At 36.5% G+C, this 19845-nt stretch overlaps 1 protein-coding gene across 1 annotated transcript in view; it reads right to left on the bottom strand.

Moving 5' to 3' along the window:
• The window catches only part of LOC126249563 (glycine receptor subunit alpha-4-like), a 303930-nt gene that overhangs the window by 12064 nt on the left and 272021 nt on the right, over nucleotides 1–19845 (bottom strand). Inside the window, exon 8 of the mRNA XM_049951226.1 lies at nucleotides 210–415. Within this exon, the coding sequence (XP_049807183.1) occupies nucleotides 210–415 (206 nt within the window). The remainder of the gene's footprint in view (nucleotides 1–209; nucleotides 416–19845) is intronic.

The raw sequence follows: 19845 nt of genomic DNA, 5'->3' as shown, positions 1-19845 counted from the left end.
TATGGCTAGTATTTGTAACAAATCATAGTTAAATTAAATTCTAAGACAAATTTTGTTATTTGCTTTGTCTCAGGATTTAAACATTTGTTGAATTTGTTCCACTTCCCTTCCCAATTAAAAAAAAAAAAAAAAAAAAAGAAAAAATTAACTCTCTGTAGAGTTGTGTTCAAATATGATAATACAAGAACAGTAACAGACTGATGCTCTACCTTAAAATCATCTAGTGCATTTGGTATATCTTCATCAGAGTAGCCTTTCATTGCTTTTGTAGCTACTGGTCCCATGTAGTTATTTACCACTGCAAATTCCATAAGTGACAAGAACACAAATACAGAACATGAAGACATCCACACATCTATGGCTTTCACATAAGACACTGGAGGTAAGGACTGTTGACTCTGTGTATTTTGTGTAGCTGAAAAATAAACATACTTAAATCAGAACAAGTGATAGAACACTGAAAAAATGTGACAATATTTATAAATATGAGAACTTTCATTCAAATGGAGGTCATATGAGTTTCATTTCTCATATTTAATACTATCACTTCCTACATAGCACTTTATTCTAGCAAGAAGGAATCTGAGTCTCATTAAATGTTGTATGATGTCACTAGTATGCAATGGTGCAGAACTAGTGAATGGCAACGATGATGAGAAAGTGCAGTCATTGAGGTGTGTAATAGACATACATTGTAACACACAGTAAGAATGAATGTATAGATATTTCCTTTTGACAAAAAAGCTGCAGTTACAGCATCAAGTCATACTGTAAATAGTTCAATAAATAATGGTGACCCCTTGGTTTTGTTATTATTTAATTACTCTGTAATGAAATTGTAACCTACAGTATTGTTATTTAATTCTACAAGCAAGAATGTCATGCAGATTTATGTCATATATGATTTATCTTCCCTTTCTTGCATTGAAATTAAGCTACTATTACATTGCTGTAGAACTTTGACCATATAATTTGATTTCCATTGATACCACTTCAGACTTTTTTTATTAATTTTAATAAGGAATAATGTCACAATTAAATAAATCTTACAGATAATCTAAAATTATCTCAGCACGTCACATATGAAAATAGCCCATTAAAGAATTAATGCTACCAATTATATAGTTGCTTTCATATTTTAGTATAAAATTGTGATTACAAGATCTTAACAGTTTTAATAAAGCTGTTTTCTAATAACTGAGCTGTATATCTGGTAACAAAACAGTCATTCACTATAAGCCATAAAGGCATTTGTATTTGTGTTTCTCTATTTGTCCTGTAAATTGGGATTTAATATATAGTTAGTACAAATAATATAGGATACATCAGATTTGAAGTAGTACATACAAGTTAATACATAGTGAGATTTAGAAAAAAAAAACATTCAGTTCATGTTCAATATTGGTAACATAATTATAAAATTTATAAAATGGTTGCAAGAATAGTATGGTTAAGAATATGTGGCCGATTACACTATATTTTCTTGGTGCTCCAAACACTCAGGAACAGAACAGAAGCAGTGGTCAAACCAGTACTCTTTCAGTTTCGCTTTAAACTTATGTAAATTTTGTATATGTTTCAAATAGGATGGCATGTGGTTATATAACATAATGCCAGTATGATACACTCCACCCTTACAAATGTTTCTACTTATTGTATTGACATGTCTAGTATCATGATAGTGAAAATCATAATTATGCTTGAAGACATTTTCTTCTTTTAATAACTTACTTTTATGAAGATTAGTACTTCGTAGCTATACAAAAAAATGAAGGGGCAGTACATTGAGAGTTTTAAATATTGGTCTAGAGGAGTCTCTGAATTTAGCATGTGTTATTATTTTAACAATCTTTTTATGTAGTCTAAATGTTTTTCTGGTTCATATTGCGTTTCCCCAAAAGATAATTCAATATATCAGTGGAAGGATACTGTCATGGTACAATGTGACCAGTGATATATGGCTTGTATTTTGTGATAGGATTCTTACATCATATGTAAATATATTTAACCTTTCATTTACATTCTTCAGGTGGGTCTCCCACTTCAGGTTGTCCTGGATAAGTGCACTTAAAAATTTTGGTCACATTCTCAGATGAAACAGTATTCATCCATGGTAAAAGTTGGTGTTGCTAGGCAGAGTTTCTGTGAAGTGTGGAAATTGACTGTCACTGTTTCTTCAGAATTTACTATTAGTTTGGTTGTTCTGACCCACTGTGTTAAATTTTGTATGACATATGCAGCTGTTTTTTGTAGGCTGTCTTCATGGCATGACTTAATTAGGATATTTGTTTCATCTGCAAAATAAACTGTTGACCCTTTAGTTAATTTTTCTGACAAATTATTAACAAAAAGAATGAAAAGACTGGTCCCAAGCTCACATTTATTTCTGGTTCTTAGATGTTCACTTCATGGGGACATTAGGAGGAAGTCCTTATAGATGTTGAACATGCCAGAGAAATGTATGAGGATTAAACATTTTACACAAGAATCAAATATGCCTAGTTTGGAAAATGTCATGTCTCACTTTTTGACAGTACCTGTTACTCTGTTTCTTAATCAGAAATTCACTCAAAAAATGATTACATTGTGATCAATAGCTGTAGTACAAAAACAAATGGTTACAGAATATGTTCACTGTACCTAGGTTGCAATAAAAATATGGGGTGCAATACTGAAGAAAGTACTGCTTTTATATTATTACATAAAATCCTATATCTTAATCTCCACAACTTACTTTCCATTAATATTAGGGCACTTAATACAAAAAAATCAACTTCTGTAATCTATCCTGATAGAAAATCTGTTCTCTGGATTTCCATCATCATCAGTGTTCTGCATAAAGGCAGATTTGCCCATGTAAATCTCCATATTCTCTTGTCTTCCACCATTCTCTTCAGGTCCACATAATTTATGTTTCCCTTTATGTCATCTGTCATCTTGTATCTTCTCCTTCCTTTAAATCTCCTACCATAAACTAGAACTTCCAAAGCACCTGTTAGCTAGCGCTCCTGTCTTGACAAATGTCTCATCCATTTCTTCTTCCTTTCTCCTATAACCTATAGCAATCTTCTCCTCTCACCAAATCTTTCCAGTACTCTTTCATTACTCATTCTTTCCATCCAGCTTATCTTCTCCATTTTCCTTCACATCCACATTTCAAATGCTTTCAGCTTTTTTATCCTCTTGTCCCAGTGTCCATGTTTCTGCCCCATACAGTGCCACACACCAGACAACGCATTTGCCACATCTTTTCCTCAGACCATTATGTAGTTTGCCACTTAATAATCTACTCTTTATATTCAATACCTCTACTTCTACATCTATACTCTGCAAACCAATGTGAAGTGTATGGCAGAGGGTATGTTCCATTGCAATAGTTACTGGAGTTTCTTCCCAGTCCATTAACATATTGAATGCAGAAAGAATGACAGTTTGAATGTTTCTGTGTGTCCTGTAATTATTCTAATCTTGTCCTCTTGATTCCTAGTGATCGATATGTAGGGGGTTGTAGTATATTCCTAGAGTCATTATTTAGAGCCAGTTCTTGAAACTTTGTTAGTAAATTTTCTTGGGATAGTTTACATCTGTCTTCAAGAGTCTGCCAGTTCAGTTTCTTCTGCATTTCTGTGACACTCTCCCATAGGGCAAATAAACCTGTGACCATTCCCCTGTTAGCTTTATCTAGTACAGATCCCACACACTTGAGTAACATTCTACAATGGGTTCCATGAGTGATTTGTAACTAATCTAATTTGCAGACTGATTGCACTTCCACAGTATTCTACCAATAAAAGAAGTCTGTCTCCTGCTTTACCCATCACTAGGCCTATACAATCATTCCATTTCATATCCTTACAAAGTGTTATGTTTTTTGCAGATCAATAAATACTGCATCTACCTGACTGTCATGATTCAAAGGTATGAGTTGGTTGATTCCAGCTGCGGGACATTGATATTATTGTCACAGGCTATTAAGTTTTTTTCATTTTCTGAAGTGCACAATTTTACATTTCTGCACATTTAAAGAAAGTTGCCAGTTGTCACACCACTTAGAAATCTTATCAAGATCTGACTGAATATTATGCAGTTTATTTCAAACTTCATTACTGCAAAAACTTTGAGGTTACTATTAACATTGTCCACAAGGTCATTAATATACAACATGAATAGCAAGGGTCCCAACATAGTTTTCTGGGGCATGCCTGAACTTACTTCAGACATGAATTTCCATCCAAGATAACATGGTGCATGCTCTCTACCAAAAAGCCTCAATCCTGTTACAGATTTCAGTTGATACACCATATAATCGTACCTTTGACAATAAATGTAGGTGTGATACTGAGTCAAATGTTTTTTGCAGATCAATAAATACTGCATCTACCTGACTGTCATGATTCAAAGGTTTCAGTATGTCATGTAAAAAAAGTGTGAGCTGGGTTTCACATGATCAATGTTTGCAGAATCCATGCTAGTTAGCATGGGGAAGGTCATTCAGTTTGAGATACCTCATTATGTTTGAGCTCAGAATATGTTCTAAGATTCTACAACAAATCAATGTCAAGTATATTGGACAGTAGTTTTGTGGATCACTTCTACTACCCCTCTTGGCATTTTTCTGTTCAAGGAATCTATGACAGATTATAGCTACAAGAGGAACTAACTCAGCTGCAAATTCAGTACAGAATCTGATAGAGATTCCGTTGGGCCCTGGAGCTTTGTTCAGTTTTAACTATTTCAGCTGTTCCTCAACACCAATGACACTAATATTATTTAGATTGTCTTTTCAGTAGTATGAGGATTATATTGGGGAAATTCTCCTGGGTTTTCCTTTGTAATGGAATATTTGAAAATGGAGTTAAGCATTTCAGCTTTTGCATTGCTACCCTTAATTTCAGTTCCTGTATCATTTGTTGGGGACTGGACACTAACTTTGGTGCCACTGACAGCCATTACATACAACCAGAATTTCTTTGGGTTTTGTGCAAGATCATTTGACAGTATTCTGCTACAGTAGTCATTGAAGACTTCATACATTGCTCTATTGACAGCCAATCATGTTTCATTCAGCATCTCTCTATGTATAGTTCTATGCTTTGCTCCATATCTGTTATGTAATAGTTTCTGTTTCTTCAGATGTTTTTTTACAGTGACTGTATTCCATGGAGGGTTCCTCCCATTATGATCTGTTCTATTGGTACATATCCAGTACATGGTCAACTATTCTTTTAAACTTAAGCCATAGTTCCTCTACATGCTCCTGCACTGTGGTGAAAGTTTCAAGTGCTTCATTAAGATATGACGCTACTGATTATTTATCTAGTTTGCTGAACATATGTCTTTCTGCTTGTCTTAGTTGTCCTTTGTACTTCGGTAATCATTGTTGCCACAACTGCATCATGGTCACTGATACCAGTTTTGATGTAGCCATCCTTAAAAAGGTCAGGTCAGTTTGTTGCCATTTTATCCAATGCATTTCCATCATGAGTGGGCTTCTGTGTTATCTGTTCTAGGTAGTTTCCAGAGAAGGCATTTATTAATGTTTCACAGGATGTCATGTCATACTCACCACTAACAAAACAGTAATTCTTCCAGCTGATTGTCAGATAATTAAAGCCTCCACCTATGACTACAGTATGATTGGGGAGCTTAATGTACAGGTGAACTGAGGTTGTCTCCGAAGTTTTCAGGTATGTCAGGAGATGAGTCTGATGGGTGATAGAAGGAACCATTTACAACTTTATGTCCACCCATGATACCGAATGTTGCTCGAAGAGTCTCACATGCAGCTACAGTTTCTATCTTGGTGGATTTGAGTTTCTTCTCTGCTGTGACAAATATGCTACCTCCATTTCCCATTACGCTATCCCTTTGATATACACTTAAATTTTCTCCAAGAACCTCACTGCTATCAATTTCAGATTTCAACCAGCTTTCTGTACCTAGTATTATGTGAGCTTCACTGATTTTCATGTGCAATTCGAACTCTGGCACCTCATTGCAAATGCTTCAGCAGTTAACCACTAGGATTTTAATACTCTCATCTGTGGGATTCAGTTCTTTTGATCATACACTGATATTTCTGGGTTTCCTACAGCTATTGTTATTGGGATTGGATAGAGAGTTGCCTAATCTAAGAGACAACTCTATGCACCCCACCTGATAGCAGCCTCTGATGTGGAGTGCACACCTCACCCATTTATGGGGAGCCTAGTGTTCTTAATCCCATGGTGCAAGTCCAGAAAGTTGCAGCCTAGCTTATCACAGAACCTCCAAAGTCTCTGGTTCAGTCCTTCCACTTTACTCAGAATCAAGGGACCACAATCAGTTCTGGGTACATTGTTGGGAACTGTGAGCTTCATTGAAACTCCCTACAAAATGCTGGTCATCTTAACCTTCTCTGCAAATCATTGGAATGATGATGACCTCAGCACACAGATGACAACCATAATTGTGTCTTTTGCTTTAGCAATGTAAGTTTTCACCTCCTAGTGGCATCTCAAATCTTCAGTGTTGATATTTCCAATATATTTAAGTGCCATTACTGAGCTCATAATAAATTGTCCTGTCTTAATATACACCAATCTCCTTCTTTTGCTGATCACCATACTTGTTGTTTTTGTTATATTGATTCCCATATCATATTCCCCACAAGCTTCATTCAGATCTTTCAGCATTTTATTTACTATTTGTTCACTTTCTTCCACTAATACCATGGCATTAGCAAATCTTATACATTCAATTCTCTTTCCACCAGGACACACTCCTCTTTTTCCATCTAAGCCTTTTCCAATAATCTGTACCAGTTGTACATTGAATAATAAAGGAGAGAGGCAAGAACATTGTCTAATACCCCTTCCAAAAGCACTTCCTTGTGACTTTTCATTTCCAATCCTTATTCTTACTTTCTGTTGTAAATATAGATTCTGTACAAGTTGTCTTTCCTTCCAATCTACTCCTTTCATTTTCAAAATATCCATCAGCTTGTACCAGTGTAGTCTCAATAATTTCTTCCAAATCAATAAAAACAGCATAAATTTCTCCACTTATATCAATATATATTTCCCCTATGATTCTTAACAGGCCAGTAGCATCTCTTTTTCCCTTTTCTCTTATAAATCCAAACTGTTTCTTTCCAATCCATCTGCTCATCTGCTCAACTTGCCATATAGTCTTCTATTCAGCACTCTCAGCAATAATTTAGCAGTGTGAGAAATTAGGCTGATCGTTCTATGCTCTTTACATTTTATGGTACTTCTCTTTTTCTCAGTTGCAAGAAAGTCATCAGGCCAGTCCTCTTTGTCATATGTCTCATTACCGGGTCACACTATTTCTTTTCTCTCCCTGATACCTAAACTCTTCAGCACTTCTACTGAAAAGTTATAGATTTCACATGCCTTCTGATTTTTCATCTCCTTCAGTGCCTTTTCTACTTCTGCTACCAAGATGCTGTACTCCTTTCCATCTTCTTCATTAAGCTTGATTTCACATGGTATTTGATCCACCTTATACAGATATTCTGTATATTTGTGCCATTTGTTCACAACCTTCCATGGTTCTTCAGCTAATGTACCATCTGCTCTTTCTATTTCCATGTTAGCCTTCCTTCTTTTACTTTCAAAAACCATCTCCCTAGTCAGTCTGTGCATCATTTCATACTTTCCCTCTCTCCCCATTTTCTCCACTTCCTTACACTTCCCTTTTGTTCATCTTTGTCTTGCTTTTTCAATTTCTGTTCTTAATTCATTGTTCAGTTCCTTGTATTTGTTTTTGGCTTTTCACATCTGTGTTAATGAGACACAAATTAAACAACACATGGATGTCTCTGCTTTCTTGTATGACTGAATAGTCTACGTATTTTTTGATGGCCCAACCATCATTTTATACCAAGTATTTTGTCATGATAGTGACTATGAAAACATTGTTTACAGGGGGAATGTTTAATGATTTATTCTACTGAAAAATTTCTCAGGCATACATACAAGTGGTGTAGATATCAATGAATTTTTAATATGTATTGCTACATGTTATGTAATAATGTAGGTCAATGTGGAATAGTTTTGTTTATATGGCATTCTAAAATAGTCATGCTGTGTACAGGAACACACTGCAGAAACATGTTGTGGCCGTTGCTCTTCATGTAGATTAATGACATGTCAGACTTCAATAGTAACCTCACAAAATGATAGTATGGCATTATTGGCTGGGACACCTCAACTTGTGCTAGTCTTTCTATCTGACATCACATCAGTGACTTGTGAATTGACACAATGAGATAAAATGATGAGAACAGCACAAACACCCAATCCCTGAGTGGAAAAAATTTCTGAACAAGCCAGGGATTGAACACAAAACCCCATGATTTGGTGGCAACAACATTAATCACTAGACCATGACCTGTGGATACACATGATGCAGTACTACCTGAAAAAAGCTGCACAAATATCCATTCATATCTTGATAAGATTTCAAAGTGGTGCAGAGCTTGGCAACTTGCTTTCAACGTTTGTATATTTATTTAGTTTCTATTTCTTTAGTCCATTATTTACATACAAGAACAGAATATAAGAACATGAATTGGCATGAATATAGCACACAATATTTTAATAGCATTTCAAATATGTTTGTATAACTGTGCATTATGGTGTTCAAGGAGGTGCACTCTATGAAAAAAGCTACATAAAAAAAGTAATAATAATAATAATAATGTTTTTTAAATGAAGGAGAAAAAAATTCTACATGCCACTGTTTGGCCATCTGGCACACAGATATATGTTCTCTGGAATGCAGAAGGCACATACTACAGTTCACTGTATTAGGCTGCATTGCTGGATTACAAATTTTGTAATTTATAATTCTAGACTACACTGCTACACAACACTGCACTAAATTACTGAACACTACAGTACACTACATTATGTTGTTGTACTTGTTATCAGAACCAAGACAAATTTCTCATTTTTCAGTATACTTTATCATATTCACTCTTTTTAGCCAATACTGTGCATCTATCTTTCTTATGGCTAGGTCCAGAAGTACCAAGCTTAGTATTACCAGCAGTCTCTGTTGGTGTTGTTCTATATGTGCCCGTCAGGTGCAGGAATACGCTTCTCTGTGCTCATCATAGAGCCTGTGCCATCCTTACCTCTCTGGCTTTATCTGCCCAGCCACTGAACCTGTAGCCCACAGTAGCCATTAAAGCTGCGTTTTGGTACATTCTTATTGCACTTAGTGCAGCTAGAAACTTCTTTGACCAATTGTTGCTATTTTGTTTAGGATTTTGTTGTGTATCTAACGGATGATTTCTACTTGTACATGAAAGTTTTACTTTTCATTAATATGAATACCAAGGTACCTATATACTTCTTTTGTTTTCACAGGCTGGTCATTTATTCTGATTTTGCAGATTCTTGAACTTAAAAACTGATCAAAACTGATATGTGGGGTAATGCCCCATTTCTGGAATATGGCTCCTTTATACATATAGTATGTGTGGGCGCACCTCCTCTATCACTTTCATGAGTTGTTGTGTCACCATAACACTTGCTTTCAATATTCATAAATGTAAAATTATACATTTCACAAAATGCAAAATATAGTATCCTAAGACTACAATAGCAATCAGTCATATTTGAAACCAGCCAACATGGACAAATATGAAATTGTGACAATCTGTGGGGATATTAAATGAAATGATCATATATGTTCAGTAAGGCAGATGGCACACTCTGGTGCATTGACAGAATACTGTGTAAGTGTAGACAGTCTAAAAAGAACATTGTTTACAAACCCTCATGCAACCTATCCTAAAATATTACTCAAGTGTGTGGGAGTCATACCAGATAGCACTAACAGGGGATGTTGAACACATATACAAAGAAGGACAGCACTACTGATCATAGGTTTCTTTGACTTATGAACAGTGTCACTGAAATGCTGAAAAACCTGAATTGGTAGGTGCTTGAAAATATACACCAATTACTGCACAAATGCCCATTTACAGAATTTCAAGAAACAATATTAAATGATGAATGTATTACAGCCCTCTAGGCACTGCTCCTGTAGAGGTTTCTGTACATGACATGAACGGTGGTTATTCAAAACAAAACAAAACAAAACAAAATATGGAAAGCAAAGAGCATGCAGTAGAAGAGGTTTGTTTCACAGTAGTGAAGATGAAGAAGTGCTCACAGGCTCATTCAATATAGCAGCCTCAGATTAGTTTAGTGCAATATTTGTTTTATTGATATTTATTAACAGGGGCAGTCAAACCCAATGAATAACCAGCACTCCAGCAGCGACAACATTGCCCTGGCCCATGCTGAATGCTAGTACCAAGTGTGCAACACTATTGAGTCACTGCTACGTAGCTGTTTATTCTTTGTGTTTTACTGTTCGTGCTAATACATATCGATAAAACAAATATCAGACCAGGCTAATTTGGGTGCTCTGTATCAAATTGGCATGTAAAATTCTGAAATAAAAATAATTTTATTTGTAATGGGAAACAAACTGACACTTGTTTTCGACAATGGGCATCACATGAAAGATGTGATGAGCAGTGATTGTTTCAGCTGACTCCAGCTACACAATGCATAAACAAAATTGAAAATGCCTGTCCTCGCACCAGAAAAAATGAACCTGGTGACTCTTAGGAGCGACACCCAGTGTATACATATGGCCATATGCATACAAGCTCAATTCTCCATGGTTACTGGGGTAAGGTGACACAACAGTTTTATTTTTAAACTCAGAATTCAGACATGCAACATTAAAATCAATTAAATGGTGGAAACTCCAAATTCATCTCATTAGAGCAGAGAAAATTCTTAACTCAATTTGCTTCATCACAATAATAGAGGGTAGAAACTATACAGTAATTTTGTTGTTAATTGTCTGTTCATGGACACATAACCACATATTTATTTATTTATTCATTCATTCATCCATTCATCCTGGGGTCACGTTACAATTATATAGGATTTGTCATTGGAATACAATGAAAGTAAATAGCTCACTTTATATGTACATACAGGGATGTGTAAGTATGTTTTTATAATGGTTCAAATGGCTCTGAGCACTATGCGACTTAACATCTGAGGTCATCAGTCCCCATTTTATAAGGGTAGGACAAGCAGTTGGCCATGGTCATGGTAAAGGAACCATCCTGGAAATTGCCTATAATGATTTCAGAAATCCGCAGCATATCTACGTCAGGATGACTGGAGGGAGCAAACTCCATGCCTCTGAATATACACTACTCTGCAAAACTCAAGGACAAGATGAATAAAATAACATAAAATATTAAATACTCAGTGGAAATGAATGGAAGTGCGGAAGCATGTTGCCAGAGGTCTCCCAGTTGTGCAAAGAAAGTTAGACAATGTATGATGTGAGGTCAATGTGACTATTCTGCGACTGGCCATGCAACACAAGACAGGTGAAGGAACAGAAAAGACAGTATTTGTCAATCATGGTGCACTGTGGTCATGTTCTTCATTACAATATGGCCTAGAGATGACATTTGGTTGAATTGACCTGGGGATGAATCAGAAAACTGGAAGGAGGAGGAAGAGCAATGAATGTAGCCCTGGATTTTGGTACTGTTCACAGCAATGTTTTACGTGTGTGGGGAGCATTCCAAAAGCATTCCAAACCACAAGTACTGCTGTCTAAAGGAGAAGAGATGGTCAACCATGATCAGCTACAGAAGGAGATGGCCACTCCATTGTGCAAGAGACAAGAAGGGACCCAGGTCAACAGCAGGTGTAGTTGCAACCACATTTAACAATATGGCAAGGCATGCAAACTCATAATCCACAATGGCACAGTAAATGCATGGGTGTTATTTCTTTGATGGGTGAGCTGTACTTGATATTCTGATGACACCTACACATCATTGGCACTATCTGCAATGGTGCTTCCAAAATAAGAGCTGGAATTCCAGTTCCATGGGAAACACTCGCTTTAACCACAATGTCTTTCTTCGATACTACTACATTCTGGCAAAGTCGATTTAAAATTAAAATGTTTTTTTATGAAATTACTTATAAGCAATTCGTATTTACCATTTGTGAAAATTGCTTATATAAATTATCAGATTCCTGGCAAAATCCGCTACTACAACCACTTCTCATTGGTATGAAAATTAATATGGTTACCAAGCCACCATATTTTTCAAATGGTGTAATTTGTCCACCACAAATTAAGCAATATAGCCATTGGTGCATGTTCTGTGCCAATAGTCCTTTATTCAGAAGTGTACGTTGTGGTGGCTCATTAAGCCAAGTATTTGATTCCGAAGACGACGATGATGATTTACCTGGGCCATTTCAATGTCTTCCTCTGGTCCCGGATATAAAACACCTCCGTCGTATTGTAGAGAGCCATGGTTGCCCGTGCTTAAATACTGATTTACCCAAGACATTTTGCTGACTAAAATAAATAAATCATTACCGACTTTTATATACATTACATTATCGAACAGCATGTGTCGGGCAACCTTTTGCTGGCGTGGGTGCTTGCTCAGATAATTGTCCTAAAAGGACAAATTATCTCGGCGGGACAGTGACGCCGCCATCGCGACCTTGGGACCCGGGGGGCCCCTTTTTTTTTATCAGTTGCTGACCCTCAAATCATGAAACGACGCGACGCAGTCATGTTTCGATTCATGAGGGTCAGCAACTGATAAAAAAAAGGGGCCCCCCGGGTCCCAAGGTCGCGATGGCGGCGTCACTGTCCCGCCGAGATAATTTGTCCTTTTAGGACAATTATCTGAGCAAGCACCCACGCCAGCAAAAGGTTGCCCGACATGTGCTGTTCGATAATGTAATGTATATAAAAGTCGGTAATGATTTATTTATTTTAGTCAGCAAAATGTCTTGGGTAAATCAGTATTTAAGCACGGGCAACCATGGCTCTCTACAATACGACGGAGGTGTTTTATATCCGGGACCAGAGGAAGACATTGAAATGGCCCAGGTAAATCATCATCGTCGTCTTCGGAATCAAATACTTGGCTTAATGAGCCACCACAACGTACACTTCTGAATAAAGGACTATTGGCACAGAACATGCACCAATGGCTATATTGCTTAATTTGTGGTGGACAAATTACACCATTTGAAAAATATGGTGGCTTGGTAACCATATTAATTTTCATACCAATGAGAAGTGGTTGTAGTAGCGGATTTTGCCAGGAATCTGATAATTTATATAAGCAATTTTCACAAATGGTAAATACGAATTGCTTATAAGGAATTTCATAAAAAAACATTTTAATTTTAAATCGACTTTGCCAGAATGTAGTAGTATCGAAGAAAGACATTGTGGTTAAAGCGAGTGTTTCCCATGGAACTGGAATTCCAGCTCTTATTTTGGAAGCTGCTTCTATTGCATCATTTACAATTTCGTTAATCATCGGGACATTTTCACTTCTATCAAAAATATAGAATTCTGGCAGTCTACATGAATTTAGCATGAAATTGAATTTTGAATATCTGAATTGCAGTAAAATATCTTCTCGTATGGTTTGTGGTACTTCTAATTCATACACATCTAAAGCATTTGTAAGTCTTCCACAAACAGCAATTCGTGCAAGTTTGTACAAACTGTCCATTATACAGAAATGTACTTACTGTTTCTGGCAGCTCGTCACAGACAATAGACGTTTTCGACGTGTAGTCAGAGGACATTTTCAGTTATCAATACTTACATGTCTGTCACTCCAAAAAGACAACTTTTACACGCGCCAACCTTTTGCTGGCGTGGGTGCTTGCTCAGATAATTGTCCTAAAAGGACAAATTATCTCGGCGGGACAGTGACGCCGCCATCGCGACCTTGGGACCCGGGGGGCCCCTTTTTTTTTATCAGTTGCTGACCCTCGAATCATGAAACGACGCGACGCAGTCATGTTTCGATTCATGAGGGTCAGCAACACTACAGCAATGAAGAGTGGGTCATGTGATCTTCTTGGATGAAGTCAGATTCAGTCTGGGTGGTGATTACAGATGAACTCTCACATGGTAACAGGTGGGAACATGTAACACATCCAGGAGCATTGTCGAACATGATTGCTGCCACTTTGTGGGGAGGTATAATGTTACATGGACGTACTGATCTCCAAATCCTTGAACACAGTATTCTCACCTCTCACTGTTATTATATCACTGTACTGCATCCCCATCTGCATCTCTTTAGGCGTGCATTTGGCCCTGACTTCTGTGGATAACACTGCATGAGCACATCAAACAATGCAGTTTGAGGAGCTCTTGGAATGAGAGGATATTTGGTGAATGGACTAGTGTGCCTGTTCTAACTTAAATCACACTGACCATGTATGGGATGTGGTGGGGAGATGTACTGCAGTATGTCCATATGCACCAATGACCATCCAGAAGTTGTCAACTGCACTGGTGGAGGAATGGAATGCCCTACTAAAAGAACTCCTCACCAACCTTGTGGCCAGCATAGAAGGACATTGCAGAACATGCATTGCTGTCCAAGATGATCACACACCCTATTAAGAAACATGTACTGCTCTTTATAATGTCCAAACAACCACCATAAATCACAGTGACTCAATGTACTTTTTGTCTTTGAATAACAGTGTCATTTTTGTTCATCTCACTGCATATTTCTTTCAGTTACCTTCTGTAGTACACCATATTAGTTCTTTCTATGTATGATCAAAGTGTCATCAATATATGTTCTTGGCAGTAACAAATCATGTGAAAGTTATTTTCATCCTTAATTGTTGCATACCAGTGTATATCCATTGTGGATAAAGGAAGAGTTGTCACATTAAAAATATTTATAAAGAGAGAGAGAGAGAGAGAGAGAGAGAGAGAGAGAGAGAGAGAGAGAGAGAGAGAGAAAGAAAGAAAGAAGAGGAATTCTTGATTTATGTCAATCTTGGTGCAAATTTATTATTTTATTTTATTAGAGTAGTCTGGTAGGAGAAGCAATGCTTTATACCAGGTAATATGCAGTATTAGTCATAAGTTACTCTACTTGAGCATTTAACTCATGACTGTAGTATGCTGATAGATAATGTATTCATACAACAAGCAGAAGTTAAACAAATCATGCTTCTGCTGTCCTCAGGTCACACTGCATGGCTATCTACATTACATAGCATAGCTACATGTACAGTCCAAAAACACTCACAGAAAACAATGAGAGTGTTTGATGACAAAAATGAAAGATTTCATAGAAGCCTTTTTAAAAAAAAATGGTGAAATTCATGATGAGCCTTACATCAGCTCTATATTCAATACATGACTCAATAAGTTTGTAAGCATTTTACAAATCAGTTAAAAAAGTTAAATGTGAGTCTTCAAAGAAACCATGATTCATGGTGAGTTTCAGATTATCTTCAGAACAAAAAGGCAAAATATACAAAATATAAAGAAGAAGTAAGGACCCTGAAGTACAGCAAGCTCTCAATTATCTGGTTTAATGTAGCTCTGAGACTGCATGGATAACTGAAAAACAAAGATAATCCGGGAATCACATTTCTTCTATTTATTTAGTGTATTTACAGAACATACTATATTTACATCTACATATGTATTCCATGAACCACCATACTGTGTATGGTAGAGGGTGAATTAAATAAAATTTAGTTTCTATTGGGAATCATATAACTCTCTTGGCAAATCCCTTTCCGAGATCGATGTCTAAAATACTCCTCTGTGATACAGACAAGTGGGAGATTGAGTCAATAATTAAATCACTGAAGACTAAGGATTCTCATGAATATGATGGAGTGCCTAGCAGAATATTAAAGTACTGTGCTGCAAAAGTTAGCCCTGTACTTAGCCATATTTGTAATTTTTCCTTTAGGAATGGTCAGTTTCATGAATGATAAAAGTAGTCAGTAGTAAAGCCACTTTATAAAAAGGGAGAAAGGGATAATATAGACAATTTTAGACCTATTTCTATGCCATCAGTGTTTGCTAAAGTTATTGAAAAGGCCATGTATGTAAGGATATGTGATCATTTTATATCACTTAATTGGCTATCAAATATACAGTGTGGCCTTAGAAGTCATTTAACAACTGAAAATGCTATATTCTCTTTTCTCTGTGAGGTACTGGATGGGTTAAACAAAAGGTTTCATATGCTAGGCATATTTTTTTATTTAACTAAGGTGTTTGATTGTGTTGATCACAAAATATTGCTCCAGAAGTTGGACCATTATGGAATACAGGGAGTAGCTCACAATTGGTTCACCTCTTACTTTAACAACAGACATCAAAAGGTCATGATTCACAGTATTGAGAATGGCTGTGGTGTGGGGTCTAAGTGGAGTACAGTCAAATGGAGGGTGCCCCAGGGATCTGTGTTGGGGCCACTACTGTTCCTTATTTATATAAATGATATGTGCTCTAGTATTATGGGTAACTCTAAAATATTTCTGTTTGCTGATGACACTAGTTTGGTAGTAAAGAATGTTATGTGCAACATTGGCTCGGTTTCACATGGTGAAGTTCATGACCTAAGTTCATGGCTTGTAGAAAATAGACTGATGCTAAATCACAGTAAGACTCAGTTTTTACAGTTTCTAACACACAATTCAACAAAACCTGATGTTTTAATTTCACAGAATGGGCATATGATTAGTGGTACTGAACAGTTCAAGTTTCTAGGTGTTCAGATAGATAGTAAACTCTTGTGGAAAGCTCACGTTCAGGATTGTGTTCAAAGACCTAACACTGCCATTTTTACTGTTCAAAGAGTATCTGAAGTAAGTGACTGTTCGACACGAAAATTAGTCTGCTTATTTTCATTCACTTATGTCATATGGTATTATATTTTGGGGTAACTCTTCCCATTCTGAAAAGATATTTTTGCCTCAGAAATTGGCAGTTCGGGCAATAAGTGGTGTAAGTTCATGAACCTCTTGTCGGCCCCTGTTTACTAGTCTGGGTATTTTGACATTGACCTCTCCATATATATATATTCTTCACCGTCATTTCTTGTTAACAATATCGGCTTATCCCAAGAATAAGAGGCTTTCACACGGTTAATACTCGGCATAGATCCAACCTGCATTTGGATTGGACTTCCTTAATTATTGTGCAGAAAGGTGTGCAGTATACTGCTGCATCCATTTTCAATAAGTTACCACAAGAATCCAAAACTCTTTGCAATAATCCACACACTTTTAAATCAAAACTGAAGTGTTCCTCATGGATAACTCCTTATATCTGGTTGAAGAGAGCCTTGAAAAATTCAGCTGATTCTTATGTTATACTGTTGATTGCGTGTACTTAAATTTATGGCTTGACTTTTTTTGGGTTCAGAAACATTTTATTTCAGCTTGACTTTTTTGGGTTCATAAACATTTTATTTTTATCTGTCAAACATTTTATTTTTATCTGTTATTACCTTTATGTTGTAATTTAATGTGCTGACATATTCCATAACCTTGGAGACTTGCTCCTCAATTTGGTCCTACGGAACTTAACATGTAAATAAAAAAATAAAAATCATATACCACTACTAGTCATTCCACTCCAAAATGGAGCAAGGGGGAAAAAACTGTCTGTATGTCTCCCTCCAAAGCCTAATTTCTCTTATCTTGTTTCTGCAGTCCTTATATGAAATGTACACGGGTTGTAGTTGAACTTTTCTGTAGTTAGCTGAAAATCCTTGGTCTCTAAACTTCCTCAACAGTGTTTTGTGAAACGAATGTCATCTTCCATTCAGAGATTCTGATTTGAGTTCACAAAGCATCTTCATTATAATATTTCTTTGCTGTATATGTTTAATCTTATCTGGTGGAGATCCTGAGTGCTCAAGCAGTACTTACGAATGGGTCGCTTAAGTTTTTTGCATTTCGCCTTTGTAGATAAGCTACACTTTCCTAAGACTCCCCAAGTTGACCATTTGCCTCACCTTCTACCAGATGGTTTTAATTAATGTGCAGCTATTCATGGAGGTCCAGTGTGGGTTGTAGTTACCGTATGACAACAGAACTTGGTAGATATTCTAATGCATTAATGCAGAACCAATTTATTATGGAAAAAATTAGTTCAAATATTGGCCACTAAGTGCACATCTGCCAATGTACAGTATCTTGTTGACATATCTGGTGCTCATATTGGACAAATTGTGTAAGAGGTAGTTAACTATAAAATCAATATTATGCCCTTCTCACTTGTTTGACCTTTTCTATCAACATCTTGTTGCTAACCTATTACACATGGAAACATTTCTAAATGTCTTTCTTGCATTTGCAGTGTCAGAAATGTACCTGGTGGCCAAAATGGGAACTAATCTTTTTTCCAGGATAAATTGGTTCTGCATTAACATATTAGAATATCTACAAAAATTTGCTGTCATATGATAATCACAGCCCACACTGGACCTCTGTAAATAGCTGCACTTAAATTGTAACTATCCAGTGCCATCATTACAAGCTCATTGCATCTCATATTGCTTAGCAACATTATGCCTAGATATTTAATCAACATGACTATGGCAAGCAGCACGTCTCTAATGCTGTATTCAAGCATTGCAGAATTGTTTTCCCTGTTCATCTACATTAAGTTATATTTTTCTACATTTAGAGCAAGCTACCATTCATCACACAAAATATAGATTCTGTCTAAGTCATCGTGTATCCTACTGTAATTGCTCAACAACAATACTTCCTGTATGTTACAGTGTAATCAGCAAAGATTGCTGCTCAACCTATCCAGCACATCATTTATGTATACAGAGAACAAGAGTGGTCCCTTTACATTTCCCTGGGGCACTCCTGAAGATATTGTCTCTGATGAACACTTGCCATTGAGGACACATACTGTTTGCTATTATCTAAGAAGTCTTTGAGCCACTCACATATCTGGGAACCTATTCCATATGCTTGGATTTTCACTAACAGTCTACAGTGGGGCACCATGTCAAACATGATCCAGAAATCTAGGAATATGTAATCTGCCTGTTGACCATCACCCACAGTTCACAGTATATCATGCGAGAAAAGGAAAGCTGAATTTTGCACAGGCAATGCTTTCTAAACTTGTGGTGATTTGTGGGTGGAAACATTTCTGGGTCAAGGACATTTATTATATTCAAACTCAGAATATGTTCAAGAATTCTGCAGCATATCCATATTAAGGACATCAGTCTGTAATTTTGTGCATCTGTTCCTTCTTTTATCTTATATTCAGTAGCTACCTGTGAGTTTTTCCAACTGCTTGGGTTTTTACCCTGGCAGAGAGATTCATAAGTGCAAGCTAAGAAGGGGCAATGCCACAGGGTACTCTCTGCAAAACCAAATGAAGAATCTGTCTGTACCTGCTGACTTATTTGTTTTCAATGTTTTCAATTGCTTCTCAACACTAGGGATGCCTATTTCTATGTCCTCCATATGGGAGACTGTGCGATTCTCAAATTATGGTCTGTCTGTGAGATCCTCCTGCATGAATTATTTTTTTAAATGTGAAATTTAAAATTTCAGCTGTCCTTTTGCTGTCTTCTGTTGCCACATGATGCTTGTTGTTGAGTGACTGGATAGAAACCTTTGATCCACTTACTGCATGTCACATTTAAAAGACCACTGCATTATTCACACATTACATCACAGAAACAGACAACTTGTTTGCAAAATTACTCTTAAAACATATTGTATTTCATATCACTTACTTTCAGGGAATAAACATCATTTTTTTATGTTTCTGTTTGCCCTTCACTTTTTTCCTGACAATGTTCTTCATTTTCTGAAAATTCAAATCAATCTTCTTTTGCTTATGCCTTGTCCTGCGGTTCGCAGAGTCAGCATGGTTACAATCAGATTTGGCATGGTTAAATTTAAGGGATGGCCAGATGCCCTT

This window comes from Schistocerca nitens, chromosome 3 (genome assembly GCF_023898315.1).
Source record: "Schistocerca nitens isolate TAMUIC-IGC-003100 chromosome 3, iqSchNite1.1, whole genome shotgun sequence".
Classification (NCBI taxonomy): domain Eukaryota; kingdom Metazoa; phylum Arthropoda; class Insecta; order Orthoptera; family Acrididae; genus Schistocerca; species Schistocerca nitens.
The sequence above is the reverse complement of the archived record's forward strand: the minus strand, read 5'-3'. Positions and strand labels throughout refer to the sequence as shown.